This window comes from Emys orbicularis, chromosome 1, assembly GCF_028017835.1.
Source record: "Emys orbicularis isolate rEmyOrb1 chromosome 1, rEmyOrb1.hap1, whole genome shotgun sequence".
In the NCBI taxonomy this organism is placed as follows: Eukaryota; Metazoa; Chordata; order Testudines; family Emydidae; genus Emys; species Emys orbicularis.
The window spans coordinates 373,183,902-373,198,294 of NC_088683.1; the positions used below are offsets into that span (position 1 = coordinate 373,183,902).

General features: G+C 70.1%; 1 protein-coding gene across 1 annotated transcript; it reads right to left on the bottom strand.

Annotated features, from left to right (window-relative positions):
- Positions 1–214: 214 nt before the first annotated feature.
- Positions 215–12,989, bottom strand: HPX (hemopexin). The gene is made up of 10 exons (XM_065423665.1): positions 12,925–12,989; positions 11,993–12,060; positions 11,201–11,281; positions 9,602–9,744; positions 8,993–9,146; positions 7,036–7,248; positions 5,519–5,635; positions 4,062–4,192; positions 2,685–2,829; positions 215–441 (listed from the first exon to the last, which is right to left on the bottom strand). The coding sequence occupies exons 1-10, from the start codon at positions 12,987–12,989 to the stop codon at positions 215–217; spliced, it is 1,344 nt and encodes a 447-aa protein (XP_065279737.1).
- Between the last annotated feature and the right edge of the window lie 1,404 nt (positions 12,990–14,393).

Below are 14,393 nucleotides of genomic sequence, written 5' to 3' on the forward strand. Positions count from 1 at the left end.
TGGCAGAGCAAGCCAGGTGCCTTCTTCCCCGGTGGGGAGGGGAACTCACCCAGCTGCGCCTCTGAACCCCGGGTCCTCACTGACCAAGGACAACCCTGGGAGTGGGGTGTGGTGGAGGGGGAAGGGAGGGGCACAGTAAAGGAACGGGGGGGTTCAGGGAGCGTGGCGGCTGGAAGGTCCCACTTGCCCCTGGGGGTCGGGCAGGGTTGCCCCGTCAGTGGGGGCACCCGAAGAGGACAGCAGTCATGTTCTGCGGGGGAGAGGGCTTGGGGCTCCTCGTGAGCTCGGCCACGCTGGCGTAGTGGTGGACGGTGTTTCCGTGGAAGAGGTGCACCCCGTCCGCATTGCACATGGCGCTGTCCACGTGGGCGTGGGGGATGGGCCCCTCCGGCCTCGGGCTCCGCGGGCTCAGGGTCAGATCCACCCGCTCCAGGGAGTTTCCTGAAGAGCAGACAGGAGCTGTCAGAGCCCCCGGCCCGGCCCCACACGCCCCTACCCCGGCGACATGAACAAAGCCCCCCGGCCCAGCCCCGCGCGCCCCTCTGTGACGTTCTGAGTGTGATATAATATCTCATTGAAAGGTGACACGGCCAGAAAGAGTTAATTAACTCACCGACTGACCTGACCCATGGCCGAACTTTAGAGACTGGTTAGGAAGAACTGTAAATGAACAGAGCTTTGAAATGCAGCCGGCATTGTTAGAGGTAAAAGGGGAGGTGTTTGCTCAGGGCTTGTGATGTGAGCAAACAAGTCTTGTCTATTGCTATAGCTTTAATTCAAAGATCAAAGAAGGAATATTAACATTTAGGATGATACTTGAGTGAAATAGTATTATTGTCTATATGTCTCTTTGAAGGTTGTGGTAACCTGTATCTGAACTGTTTAATGGATAAATTACCGTGTGCTAATTGCCAGGCTATTTGGGAGAAGGAGAGTTAAGCCTATTGTCAGGGCCGGCTTTAGGACCTGCGGGGCCCGATTCGAATACCCGGTGGCGGTCCGGGTCTTCGGTGGCACTTTGGCGGCGGCGGGTCTTTCACTCGGCTCTGGGTCTTCCGTGGCACTGAAGGACCCACCGCTGAAATGCCGCCGAAGACCCGGACCGCCGCCTGGTGAGTAAAAAAAATTAAAAAATTAAAAAGGCACCTAAGGCGCGGCGCCCTCTTAGGCGCAGGGCCCGATTCTGGGGAATCGGCCTAAAGCCGGCCCTGCCTATTGTTTTCTCAGGGCAAAAGGCTGCTGGAAATGTATAAAAACCCTGGGACACGATCCTACTTCATCTCAGATCTGCTTTGGGTTTCAAGAGGGAGAAACCTTAAGCCATAAGGACTGAGATCCCCAGTCATTGACTGGAGCCACCCTGAGCATGGACATTGGACTATAACCTCTGGACTATTTCTAAAAGGACTTTTGGCAACTACAAGCTCATCTCTGCTGTATCTGAACCTCAAGAATTGAATTCAAGTCTGTCTGTATATTGATCTTTTAACCAACACTCTCTCTCTTTTCTTTTTTAATAAATTTTAGTTTAGTTAATAAGAATTGACTATAAGCGTGTGTTTTGGGTCAGATCTAAATTATAATTGGACCTGGATCTGGGGCTTGGTCCTTTGGGATCGGGAGAACCTTTTTTCTGTTACTGGGGTATTGGTTTTCATAACCATTCGTCCCCATAACGAGTGGCACTGGTGGTGATACTGGGAAACTGGAGTGTCTGAGGGAATTGCTTGTGTGACTTGTGGTTCGCCAGTGGGGTGAGACCAACGTCCTCTCTGGTCTGGCTGGTTTGGTGCCTGGGTGTGCAAAGGACCCCAGCCTGGGGCTGTGACTGCCCTGCTCTGAGCGATTTGTCCTGCATTGGCACTCTCAGTTGGGTCCCCGCCAAAGGCAGCGTCGTTACACCCTCCCCCGCGATGTGAACGGAGCCCCCGGCCCGGAGCCGCGCGCCCCTCCCCCGCGATGTGAACGGAGCCCCCGGCCCGGAGCCGCGCGCCCCTCCCCCGCGATGTGAACGGAGCCCCCGGCCCGGAGCCGCGCGCCCCTCCCCCGCGATGTGAACGGAGCCCCCGGCCCGGAGCCGCGAGCCCCTCCCCCGCGATGTGAACGGAGCCCTCGGCCCGGAGCCGCGCGCCCCTCCCCCGCGATGTGAACGGAGCCCCCGGCCCGGAGCCGCGCGCCCCTCCCCCGCGATGTGAACGGAGCCCCCGGCCCGGAGCCGCGCGCCCCTCCCCCGCAATGTGAACGGAGCCCTCGGCCCGGAGCCGCGCGCGCCCCTCCCCCGCGATGTGAACGGAGCCCCCGGCCCGGAGCCGCGAGCCCCTCCCCCGCGATGTGAACGGAGCCCCCGGCCCGCAGCCGCACGCCCCTCCCCCGCGATGTGAACCGGGGGGGGTGGAAACAGAGATGCTCCGTCCCACCCAGGGCCCGACAGTGCTTCAGTCACTCACTGCTCCCCACGGCCCCTCACCCCGCTCAGACTCACCCAAGGACCCCTAGCATCAGAACCCAGGAGTCCTGGGTCCCACCCCCTGCTCTAATCCACCAGTTCCCCACCCCCCCGAGCCAGGAGAGAACCCAGGAGTCCTGGCTTTCCCACCCCCCTGCTCTAGCCCACCAGCCCTGCCCCCCCTGCTCTGACCACTAGACCTCGCTGCCCTTCTGGCCAGGTCGTGCCCAGCTCGCACCGTGGATGACGAAGAGCTCAGCGGAGTGGGGGCAGGTGAAGGTGGCGTCAGCGTCCGTGATGCCCAGCTCCTCCTGCAAGTCGCGGGGGTAGCCCTGCACCAGCGTGTAGCCTGGGCCCACCCGGTAGATGTAGACCTGGGAGCCCTGCAAGGCACACGCAGACCGGTGGGGTGGGGGGCACAGACACGCCAATGGCCCCTGCTGAGGTGCTCCCTGAACGCCCACCGGGGGGGAGACAGACACCCCAGCCCCCGCCCTGCCCTGGGGGGGACAGAGACCCCAGCCCCTGCCCTGCCCTGGGCGGGGGGGACAGACACCCCAGCCCCTGTCCTGCCCTGGGGGAACCAGACACCCCAGCCCCCGCCCTGCCCTGGGGGGGACCAGACACCCCAGCCCCTGCCCTGCCCTGAGGGGGGGACAGACACCCCAGCCCCCGCCCTGCTCTGGGGGGGGACCAGACACCCCAGCCCCCGACCTGCCCTGGGGGGGGACCAGACACCCCAGCCCCTACTCTGCCCTGGGGGGGGGGACAGACACCCCAGCCCCTGCCCTGGGGGGGGGGGGACAGACACCCCAGCCCCCGCCCTGCCCAGGGGGGGACAGACACCCCTGCCCTGCCCTGGGGGGGACAGACACCCCAGCCCCTGCCCTCCCCTAGGGGGGACAGAGACCCCAGCCCCTGCCCTGCCCTGGGCGGGGGGGACAGACACCCCAGCCCCTGTCCTGCCCTGGGGGAACCAGACACCCCAGCCCCCGCCCTGCCCTGGGGGGGACCAGACACCCCAGCCCCTGCCCTGCCCTGAGGGGGGGACAGACACCCCAGCCCCCGCCCTGCTCTGGGGGGGGACCAGACACCCCAGCCCCCGACCTGCCCTGGGGGGGGACAGACACCCCAACCCCTACTCTGCCCTGGGGGGGGGACAGACACCTCAGCCCCTGCCCTGGGGGGGGGGGACAGACACCCCAGCCCCCGCCCTGCCCAGGGGGGGACAGACACCCCTGCCCTGCCCTGGGGGGGGACAGACACCCCCAGCCCCTGCCCTCCCCTAGGGGGGACAGAGACCCCAGCCCCTGCCCTGCCCTGGGCGGGGGGGGACAGACACCCCAGCCCCTGTCCTGCCCTGGGGGAACCAGACACCCCAGCCCCCGCCCTGCCCTGGGGGGGACCAGACACCCCAACCGCCGCCCTGCCCTGGGGGGGGGGACAGACACCCCAGCCCCTGCCCTGCCCTGGGGGGGGGACAGACACCCAACCGCCGCCCTGCCAGGGGGGCGGGGGACAGACACCCCATCCAAGCAGGCCCTGAGCCGGACACCCTGTTGTGAGTTGTCCACACAGCTGGGCGTGGCCAGAACACCCCCCCGTCCCGGATTACCTGGATCAGGTAGAGCTTCTTGTCCCAGTTGAAGGCACTGTCCACCTGCCCGCTCAGCTCCTGCCACGTGTGGTTGAGCGGCCACGAGTGCCAGCCATCCCGCTTGGAGTCCAGGCGGAAGTACTGCCCCCCTAGGCCGGGCGAGAACACGCTGCTCTGCATCGCTGCCCTGGGGCAGGGCAGGGGGGCTCTGGGGCCGCTCAGCAGGGGTTGACTCCGACTCTGGACCATGGCCGGGACGTCCCGGCCTTACCTGGAACCAGCAGCCGAGGGGCAGGTGTTTGCCCCCCAGACAAGGGGGGCCTATGGGGTGGGACTCCAGGGAGCGACCAGACCAGGGGGTCGATGGGGAGCGGTGGGGCTCCGGGGAGCGCCCAGACAAGGAGGTCAATGGGGGTCGATGGGGCTCCGGGGGCTCCGGGAAGCGACCAGACCAGGGGGAGTCAATGGGGGTTGATGGGGCTCTGGGGGCTCCGGGGAGCGGCCAGACAAGGGGGGTCGATGGGGCTCCGGGGGCTCCGGGGAGCGACCAGACCAGGGGATCAATGGGGGTCGATGGGGCTCTGGGGGCTCTGGGGAGCAACCAGACCACAGGGGTCGATGGGGAGTAGAGGGGCCCCGGGGGCTCCGGGGAGCAGCTAGACCAGGGGGTGGGTGGGGAGCGGAGGGGCTCCAGGGAGTGGCCAGACCAGGGGGGTCGATGGGGAGTGGAGGGGCCCCGGGGGCTCCGGGTAGCGGCTAGAGCAGGAGGTGGGTGGGGAGCGGAGGGACTCCGGGGAGCAGCCAGACCAGGGGGGTCGATGGGGAGCAGTGGGGCTCCGGGGGCTCCGGGGAGCGTCCAGACAAGGGGGGTTGATGGGGCTCTGGGGGCTCCGGGGAGCGGCCAGACAAGGGGGGTCGATGGGGCTCCGGGGGCTCCGGGGAGCGACCAGACCAGGGGATCAATGGGGGTCGATGGGGCTCTGGGGGCTCTGGGGAGCAACCAGACCACAGGGGTCGATGGGGAGTGGAGGGGCCCCGGGGGCTCCGGGGAGCAGCTAGACCAGGGGGTGGGTGGGGAGCGGAGGGGCTCCAGGGAGTGGCCAGACCAGGGGGGTCGATGGGGAGTGGAGGGGCCCCGGGGGCTCCGGGTAGCGGCTAGAGCAGGAGGTGGGTGGGGAGCGGAGGGACTCCGGGGAGCAGCCAGACCAGGGGGGTCGATGGGGAGCAGTGGGGCTCCGGGGGCTCCGGGGAGCGTCCAGACAAGGGGGGTGCGGTGGGGCTCCGGGGGCTCCGGGGAGCGGCCAGACCAGGGGGGTCGATGGGGAGCAGTGGGGCTCCGGGGGCTCCAGCCGGGGCGGCTGCAGGGCACCAGACAGGTTCCCCCTTGGCAGGCACAGTGGCCCAGGGTCGGGGCCGGGCCGCGGGGACCCCGGTGGGGGCCAAGGCTGCAGGTCGGGGAGCCGCTCCCCACTCACCCCGGAAGGCGTAGGTGCGGTTGGCGTCGTCGGCGGTGAAGGCCTGGAAGGCGAGGCCGCTGCAGGGGTCCCGGATGCCCATGGCGGTGGCGTTTCCGCGCGCCTCGTGCCCGTGGCCTGCACCCACCGGCGGGGGAGAGAGGGGTCAGGTACAGGCAGGGGGCAGGGGCATATTGGCAGGGCCGGCTCCAGGCACCAGCTGAGCAAGCTGGTGCTTGGGGCGGCAGATTGTTCAAAGCGGCATAATGCCCAATGCTAGGGCGGCACGGCCGCTTTTTGTTTGTTGTTGTTGTTCCGCTCCGGCCGCCCTGTCGGGGGCGGTGGCGCGGAGAACCAGAGCGCCCTGCAGGGCCGTCCTCGTCCTTCCCTCCCCCCGACCGGAGCGGAGCCCTCGCGGCAGGCGGCAGGACGCGGTGCAGCGGGAGGGGCCGCGTGGCAGCGCCCCTGCTGTAGCCCTGGCCGCCCCCTTCTCTCTCTCTCCCGCCCGCTCCCTCCCGCCCCCCCCCAGCCCGTCCCCCTGCACCTGCGCTCCGGCCGCGCCACAGGTTTTGTTTTTTTTTGCTTGGGGCGGCCAAAAAGCCAGAGCCGGCCCTGCATATTGGGGTCACGGGGTGGCTGGGGGGGTCCATGTCGTGTCTGGGGGGTGGCGTTGCCAGGAGGTGCTGGAGGAGGTTGGGGTCATAGGTTGGCCAGGGGTATTGCAGGGGGGGTGTTGGGGGTGGGGGTGTCACGGGGGACAGGGGGTCAGAGTCACGGGGTGGCCAGGGGAGTTGTGGTCCAGGTGAGGCTGGGGATATTGTGGGGCAGCCACAATATCATGGGGGGGCTACTGGGGGCATCGGGGGGCTGTGAGGATCATGGTGGGGTATCGCAGGGTGGGGGGCTGTGGCGGGGGGTATCACGGGGGGGCAGCTGGGGAGATCGCGGGGGGGCTGTGACCAGGAGGGATCGGGGGGGGCAGCCGTTGAGACTGGGGGGGGCTGTGACCCGGAGGGATCACGGGGGGGGCAGCCGGGGAGATCGCGGGGGGGGTCTGTGAGGATCATGGCAGGGTATCGCGGGGTGGGGGGCTGTGGCGGGGGGATCGCAGGGGGGCTGTGACCAGGAGGGATCATGGGGGGGCAGCCGGGGGAACCGGGAGGGGGGCTGTGACCCAGAGGGATCATGGGGGGGGCAGCCGGGGCACTGGGGGGGCCTGTGAGGATCGTGGCGGGGTATCGCTGGGTGGGGGGCTGTGGCGGGGGGATCGCGAGGGGGCTGTGACCAGGAGGGAGCGGGGAGCAGGGGGGACAGCTGGGTGGACCAGGGGGGGGGGATTGTGACCCGGAGGGATCACGGGGGGCAGCCGAGGGAACCGGGGGGGGCTGTGACCTGGAGGGATCATGGGGGGGGCAGCTGGGGGAACCGGGGGGGGCTGTGACCTGGAGGGATCATGGGGGGGGCAGCCGGGAGGACCGGGAGGGGAGGGCTGTGACCAGGAGGGATCGCGGGGAGTGGGGGCAAGCCAGTGATCTCACCTCTCCCGGGGCACCTCATGAAGTAGTCGCGGGCGTCGCGGGGGTAGCCGGACGGCACCAGGCCCGTGGCCGGCTGGAAGCGCAGGAAGTGGACACGCTGGAAGCAGTAATAACGCCCCAGCCAGCGCGCGGCCGCCGAGCAGTCGCTGACCCCGGGCCACGACCGGCGCTTCAGCACCCCCAGGCCCAGGTCGTAGGAGAACACGTCCCCCCCTGCGGGGAGAGAGACAGCGCCCGGGTCAGCCCCCACCCAGCCACCCTGCCCCCCAGCCACCCCCACGGCCCGGGTCAGTGCCCACTCAGCCCCCCTGCCCCCCAGCCACCCGCACGGCCTGGGTCAGCCCCCACCCAGCCCCCCTGCCCCCCAGCCACCCCCACGGCCCGGGTCAGCGCCCACTCAGCCCCCCTGCCCCCCAGCCACCCGCACGGCCTGGGTCAGCCCCCACCCAGCCCCCCTGCCCCCCAGCCACCCCCACGGCCCGGGTCAGCACCCACTCAGCCCCCCCGCCCCCCAGCCACCCGCACGGCCCGGGTCAGCGCCCACTCAGCCCCCCTGCCCCCCAGCCACCCGCACGGCCTGGGTCAGCCCCCACCCAGCCCCCCTGCCCCCCAGCCACCCCCACGGCCCGGGTCAGTGCCCACTCAGCCCCCCTGCCCCCCAGCCACCCGCACGGCCTGGGTCAGCCCCCACCCAGCCCCCCCTGCCCCCCAGCCACCCCCACGGCCCGGGTCAGTGCCCACTCAGCCCCCCCGCCCCCCAGCCACCCGCACGGCCCGGGTCAGCGCCCACTCAGCCCCCCTGCCCCCCAGCCACCCGCACGGCCCGGGTCAGCCCCCACCCAGTCCCCCTGCCCCCCAGGTACCCGCACAGCCCCGGTCAGCGCCCGGGTCAGCCCCCCCGCCCCCCAGCCACCCCCACGGCCCGGGTCAGCACCCACTCAGCCCCCCTGCCCCCCAGCCACCTGCACGGCCCGGGTCAGCGCCCGGGTCAGCCCCCCCGCCCCCCAGCCACCCCCACGGCCCGGGTCAGCGCCCACTCAGCCCCCCTGCCCCCCAGCCACCCGCACGGCCTGGGTCAGCCCCCACCCAGTCCCCCTGCCCCCCAGGTACCCGCACAGCCCCGGTCAGCGCCCGGGTCAGCCCCCCCGCCCCCCAGCCACCCCCACGGCCCGGGTCAGCACCCACTCAGCCCCCCTGCCCCCCAGCCACCTGCACGGCCCGGGTCAGCGCCCGGGTCAGCCCCCCCGCCCCCCAGCCACCCCCACGGCCCGGGTCAGCGCCCACTCAGCCCCCCTGCCCCCCAGCCACCCGCACGGCCTGGGTCAGCCCCCACCCAGTCCCCCTGCCCCCCAGGCACCCGCACGGCCCCGGTCAGTGCCCGCTCAGCCCCGCCTGCCCCCCAGCCACCCCCACGGCCCGGGTCAGTGCCCACTCAGCCCCCCTGCCCCCCAGCCACCTGCACGGCCCCGGTCAGCGCCCGGGTCAGCCCCCCCGCCCCCCAGCCACCCCCACGGCCCAGGTCAGCACCCACTCAGCCCCCCTGCCCCCAGCCACCCGCACGGCCCCGGTCAGCACCCACCCAGTCCCCCTGCCCCCCAGACACCCGCACGGCCCAGGTCAGCGCCAGCCCAGCCCCCCTGCCGCCCGGCCACCTGCACGGCCCGGGTCAGCTCCAGCCCAGCCCCCCGGCCACCCGCACGGCCCGGGTCAGCGCCCGCCCAGCCCCCCGGCCCCCCGCATGGCCCAGGTCAGCGCCCGCCCAGCCCCCTGGCCCCCCGCATGGCCCGGGTCAGCGCCCGCCCAGCCCCCCGGCCCCCCGGCCAACCGCACGGCCCAGGTCAGTGCCCGCCCAGCCCCCCGGCCCCCCGGCCAACCGCACGGCCTGGGTCAGCGCCTGCCCAGCCCCACCTGCCCGCTCCCAGCCCGGCCCCGCCTGCCCCCCAGCCCGGCCCCATACCCTTGAAGAAGAGAAGGCTCTCGGCCGTGCAGTCCTCGGGGTGACACTCCACGGCGCTGTCCAGGTCCCCAGGCACCCCCTTGAATTCCTCCCCGATGAGCCGGGGGTAGCCGGGCCGCAGCCGGCCCCCCGCATATGCCCAGACCCGCTCGCCCTGTGGGCACACGCAGCTCAGCTGGGACTGTGGGGCTGTGTGGAGACGGGCCTGGCCTGGCACCTGAGCCGGCAGGACCCCGGGCACTGGCCTTTCCCCACTGATTCTCTGCCCCCACCCCGCTTGGACCTCAGCGCCCCACTGAGCCCCCCCCCCCGCTGCCCAGTTCCCCACTGAGCCCCCATCCCACCCCCTGCAGCCCGGCCCCCCACTGAACCCCCTCCCCCTGCAGCCCAGCCCCCCACTGAGCCCCCCACTGCAGCCTAGCCCCCCACTGAGCCCCCACCCCCTGCAGCCCAGCCCCCCACTGAGCCCCTGCAGCCCAGCCCCAAACCCCCTCCCCCTGCAGCCCAGCCCCCCCCCCACTGAGCCCCCCACTGCAGCCTAGCCCCCCACTGAGCCCCCACCCCCTGCAGCCCAGCCCCCCACTGAGGCCCTGCCTGGGCCCCCGGCACCTGGAAGAGGTAGACGTTGTCGTGCACGCCGGGGGACTCCTTGTGGTGTATGCGCAGCGCAGCGTCCACAGGGCCCTGGATCTCAGGCCAGCTGGCATTGATGAGCTGGGCCGGGCCGTGGAAGCCCTTCCAGACGTGGGCACCTGCCGGGCGAGGCCGAGGGAGCCTGAGCAGGGTCGGGTGATGAAGTGGGAACGTTCTTAACGTTTTCTCTAAACACTGTGCGTGCCTCAGTTTCCCCATGTGTTACTCAAGTACCGAGGTGGTGGGACCAGGGGGTGATTGTCGCAGAGACCCCTAGAGGGCAGGTGGGACTGCTGACGGGCTGCAGAGAACGGCCGACACTCGTAGCCTGGCAGCTACTGGCCGGGCCCCCTCCTCTGCAAGGAGCCGGGGGGGGGGGGGGGGTTGGTGCAGCCCAGGTGACCAGCTGGAAGCGAGTCAGTCTCCTGGTTGGGGACTCAGGTCGAGGACCCAGGGCCCTGCCCCCCCCCCCCCGATGGACTTTGCCGAAGGTCCCTGATCTCGGTGCTACCAAGCTCTGTTCTATGCTGGGTTCCCGACGATAATAACCCGTCTGTGTCACACGCGGGCGGGGAGTCACGGCTGGCTGCGGTGTGGGGGGCAGGGCCCTTTGGGGGTGAGGCTCCCCCAGGGGTCCCGCCCAGGGAGACTCACTGCGGGGAGCTCCCGGGGTGACCAGGGGGCTGAACGCTCCGAGGTCAGGAGGTGCCGAAGCGGAGCAGGGTCCTTGCCCTGGGACAGGTGCCCTGAGGGGAGACGCTGCCCCAGAGTCCTGCCTGGCGTCACTCCGAGCGGGGCCAGAGCCCCCAGCCTGGGCACGCCCCTCTGTGACGAAGTGGGACTGTTCTTAATGTTTTCTCTGAATACTGTGTGGGTGCCTCAGTTTCCCCTATGCATTTCTTAAGTCTCTAGGTGGTGGGATAAGGGGGTGTGATTGTTGCAGAGCAAAGGGTCAGGGTGCATAAATGGCCGACACTGGCTCCTGGCAACTAATGGCCGGGGCCCTTCCCCCCCCCCCCCCGCAAGGTGACAGCTAAAGGTGCTGGAGAACAAAGAGATCAGGTGGCCTCCTGTCCCGGTAAGGAGACAAAGCCCAGAGAAGGAGGGGCTGGAGGGGGTTTTCAGGTTGGGGCTGGCTGGGGACGGGAAGTGAGGGCAGATGGGGGTGTCTGGCTCGCGGGACCCCAGATTGGACCCGGCTGAGGGATCCGGTTCTCTGGACCTACAAGCTCTGTTTTAGACCGTGTTCCTGTCGTCTAATAAACCTCTGTGTTACTGGCTGGCTGAGAGTCACGTCTGACTGCGAAGTGGGGGGTGCAGAACCCTTTGGCTTCCCCAGGACCCCGCCTGGGCGGACTCGCTGGGGGAAGCGCACGGAGGGGCATATGCTGAATGCTCCCAGGAGAGACCCAGGAGGTGAAGCCGTGTGAGCTTCTTGCCCTGAAGACAGTCTGCTCCGAGGGAGAGGAGGCTCCTCAAAGTCCTGACTGGCTTTGTGGGGAGCAGTTCCAGAGCATCGCCCGGGGACTCCGTGACACACTCCCTCCCCGTCCCAGCAGCCAGAGACCCCCGTACCTCTGAAGAAGAGCATCACGCCATGCTCATCCAGTGTGACGGCATCAAAGCCCCCCTCGTCCGCACACCGGCTCGCCACCTCTGGGGAGGAGAGTACAGTGCAGTCCAGCACAGGGGGCTGGGGGGCACCCCCCATCCTGCCCCCCAGGAACTACCCAACCTCCCTGCCACCAACCCAGCCTCCCCCCACCACATTCACTGACCCAACTGCCTCCACCCCCGTGCTGCCACATCCCCAGGAACCAACCCCCCCCCCCCCCATGAGAATGTGGGAATGTTCAGAGTGTTTTGTACGACAGTGTGTGCCTCAGTTTCCCTATGTGCTGCACGGTTGCCTGGGGGCTGGTGGGGAAGGTGACTTGCTCTTTGAAGAGACCCAGAGATCCAGGTGTGACGGGCACCTGAGCACAGACACTGGCCCAGCCACTGGGTACTGACAACCAACGCCCCCCCACCCCTCCCCACGGGAAGCCAGTGGTCGGATCAGCTGGAGGACGAGGGCCAGGTGACCAGGTTTGCCCGGGAACTAGAACAGAGCACGGAGGGGCCGAGGGTAGTGACGCAGGGGCAGCTGGACACGGGGGAGTCGGGTGAGGGTGCTGGGTTGGGGGAGCCGGGCCGGGGGTGCTGGGCTGGGGGAGCCGGGCTAGGGGTGCTAGGCTGCGGGAGCTGGGCCTGGGGAGCCGGGCAAGGGTGCCGGGCTGGGGGTGCTGGGCTGCTGGATCCCTGACACACACACCCTGCTGCATCCCGACCCCCCAGGCCGCAGGCTGCCCCCCGGCTGCATCTCACCTGTGTCGTTGAGCTGGGTCTCAGCCCCATGGTGGAACCGCGCTCCGGCCTCCCCCGGTTTGCCAGGGCTGTTGTGGAGAGAAGGCAGTTTGGGTCCCGGTTCACTGAGGTCTCCTCCCCAGCTGGCTCCTCTCCTTGCTGGGGCAGTGGAGGGGGCAGGGACCCCATACAACGAGGGGTAGCATTAGCCTTGGGGCCCGGGCCCTGCTGTGAGCTCCTAGGGGCGGGGCACCTGGGTGCTGGGCCCCGGGGTCTGGGCAGGTGTGCTCGGCGTGGGGGCTGGTGTGGGGTAAAACATACCCACCTCTCCCTGCCTGCGGGAGCCACGCCCAGGGTCTGGGCAGCTGCTCGCACGAACACCTGTGCCCTCCTGCCGTGCACTAGCACCCGTCCCTCTCGCATCAGCACCTGTCCCTCTTGCACCAGCGCCCACACCTTCCTGCCATGCACCAGCACCCATCCCTCTTGCACCAACGTCTGTCCCTCTCGCACCAGTGCCCGTCTCTCTCGCACCAACGTCTGTCCCTCTCGTGCCAGCGCCCGTCCCTCTCGCACCAGCGCCTGTCCCTCTTGCACCAACGTCTGTCCCTCTTGCACCAGCGCCCGTCCCTCTCGCACCAACGTCTGTCCCTCTTGCACCAGCGCCCGTCCCTCTTGCTCCAGCGCCTGTCCCTCTCGCGCCAGTGCCCGTCTCTCTCGCACCAATGTCTGTCCCTCTCGCACCAGCGCTCACGCCTGCCCTTCCTCACACAAACGCTTCTGCCAGTGCCATCCCCACCTGCCCGCGCAGCCAGGCCCTGCCCCTCGGACATGGGTCCCCCTCACCCCATCCCCCCTCGCACGGTCCCTCTGGCAGTGCCCCTCACTGCCTGGCGCCAGGAGCTGTGCCCAACGCCCCATGCTGAGCCCCTGGCCCCGGCAGTGCCACTCACAGGGAGTGGGTGAGCCCCAGCGCCAGCGCCCAGGCCAGGGACAGGGCAGCCACTGCTCCGCACATGCTGGGTCGGGTCAGGGCTCTGGGCTGTCGCCCTCCCCTATATAGAGTGGGAGGCAGGGCCCAGAGCCCATGGCACAGCCCCCAGCCCCCCAGCCCGGAGCCGCTCCAATTAACCCCGCACACGCCAGGCTCCCCAGCACCACAGCCTGGAGCCGAGGAGACCCCCAGAACCCAGCAGCGGCCGCCAGGTGGGATGGGGAGACTCTGCCCCCCTGGAGCCGAGCAGGGCGGGGGTCGGGCACTGTCTGCCCCAGGACTCAGCCCCCTGGACTGTGCTGGGATGGGGGACAGGGCTGAGCAAGGTGCCACGGGGGGGGGGGGGTCTCCAGGGCTCCTCACACCTGAGCCGCTGTCCCTCGACCCAGGGCTGCCCCTGGGTCCCTGCTGGGTAAACCCCCTGAGTGCTGGCCAGGGGCCCGGGGACAGCTGGGGGCGGGGCAGGGGGCCTGTATGGGGCAGAGGGACCAGGGCGGGGGGGCTCCATGGGGCAGAGGGACGGGACGGGGGGGCAGAGGGACGGGGCAGGGGGGCACCATGGGGCAGAGGGATGGGGCAGGGGGCCTGCATGGGGCAGTGGGACGGGGCAGGGGAGGCTCCAAGGGGCAGAGGGACGGGGCGGGGGGGGCAGAGGGATGGGGCGGGGGGCTCCATGGGGCAGAGGGACCGCGGTGGGGGGGCTGCATGAGGCAGAGGGACCAGGGCGGGGGGGGGGGGCTCCATGGGGCAGAGGGATGGGGCCGGGGAGGTTCTATGGGGCAGAGGGACCGCGGTGGGGGGGCTCCATGGGGCAGAGGGACCAGGGCGGGGGAGGCTGCATGGGGCAGAGGGACCGCAGTGGGGGGGCTGCATGGGGCAGAGGGACCGCAGTGGGGGGGCTGCATGGGGCAGAGGGATGGGGCCGGGGAGGTTCCATGGGGCAGAGGGACGGGACGGGGGGGCAAAGGGACGGGGCAGGGGGCTCCATGGGGCAGAGGGACGGGGCAGGGGGGGCAGAGGGATGGGGCGGGGGGCTCCATGGGGCAGAGGGACCAGGGCGGTGGGGGGGCTGCATGGGGCAGAGGGATGGGGCCGGGGAGGTTCCATGGGGCAGAGGGACCGTGGTGGTGGGGCTTCATGGGGCAGAGGGACCAGGGCGGGGGGGGCTGCATGGGGCAGAGGGACAGGGTGGGGGAAGCTGCATGGGGCAGAGGGACCAGGGCAGGGGGGGTTCCATGGGGCAGAGGGACGGGGCGGGGGGGGGGGCAGAGGGATGGGGCGGGGGGGGGCTCCATGGGGCAGAGGGACCAGGGCGGTGGGGGGGCTGCATGGGGCAGAGGGACCACGGTGGGGGAAGCTGCATGGGGCAGAGGGACCAGGGCGGTGAGGGGGCTGCATGGGGCAGAGGGATAGGGCCGGGGAGGTTCC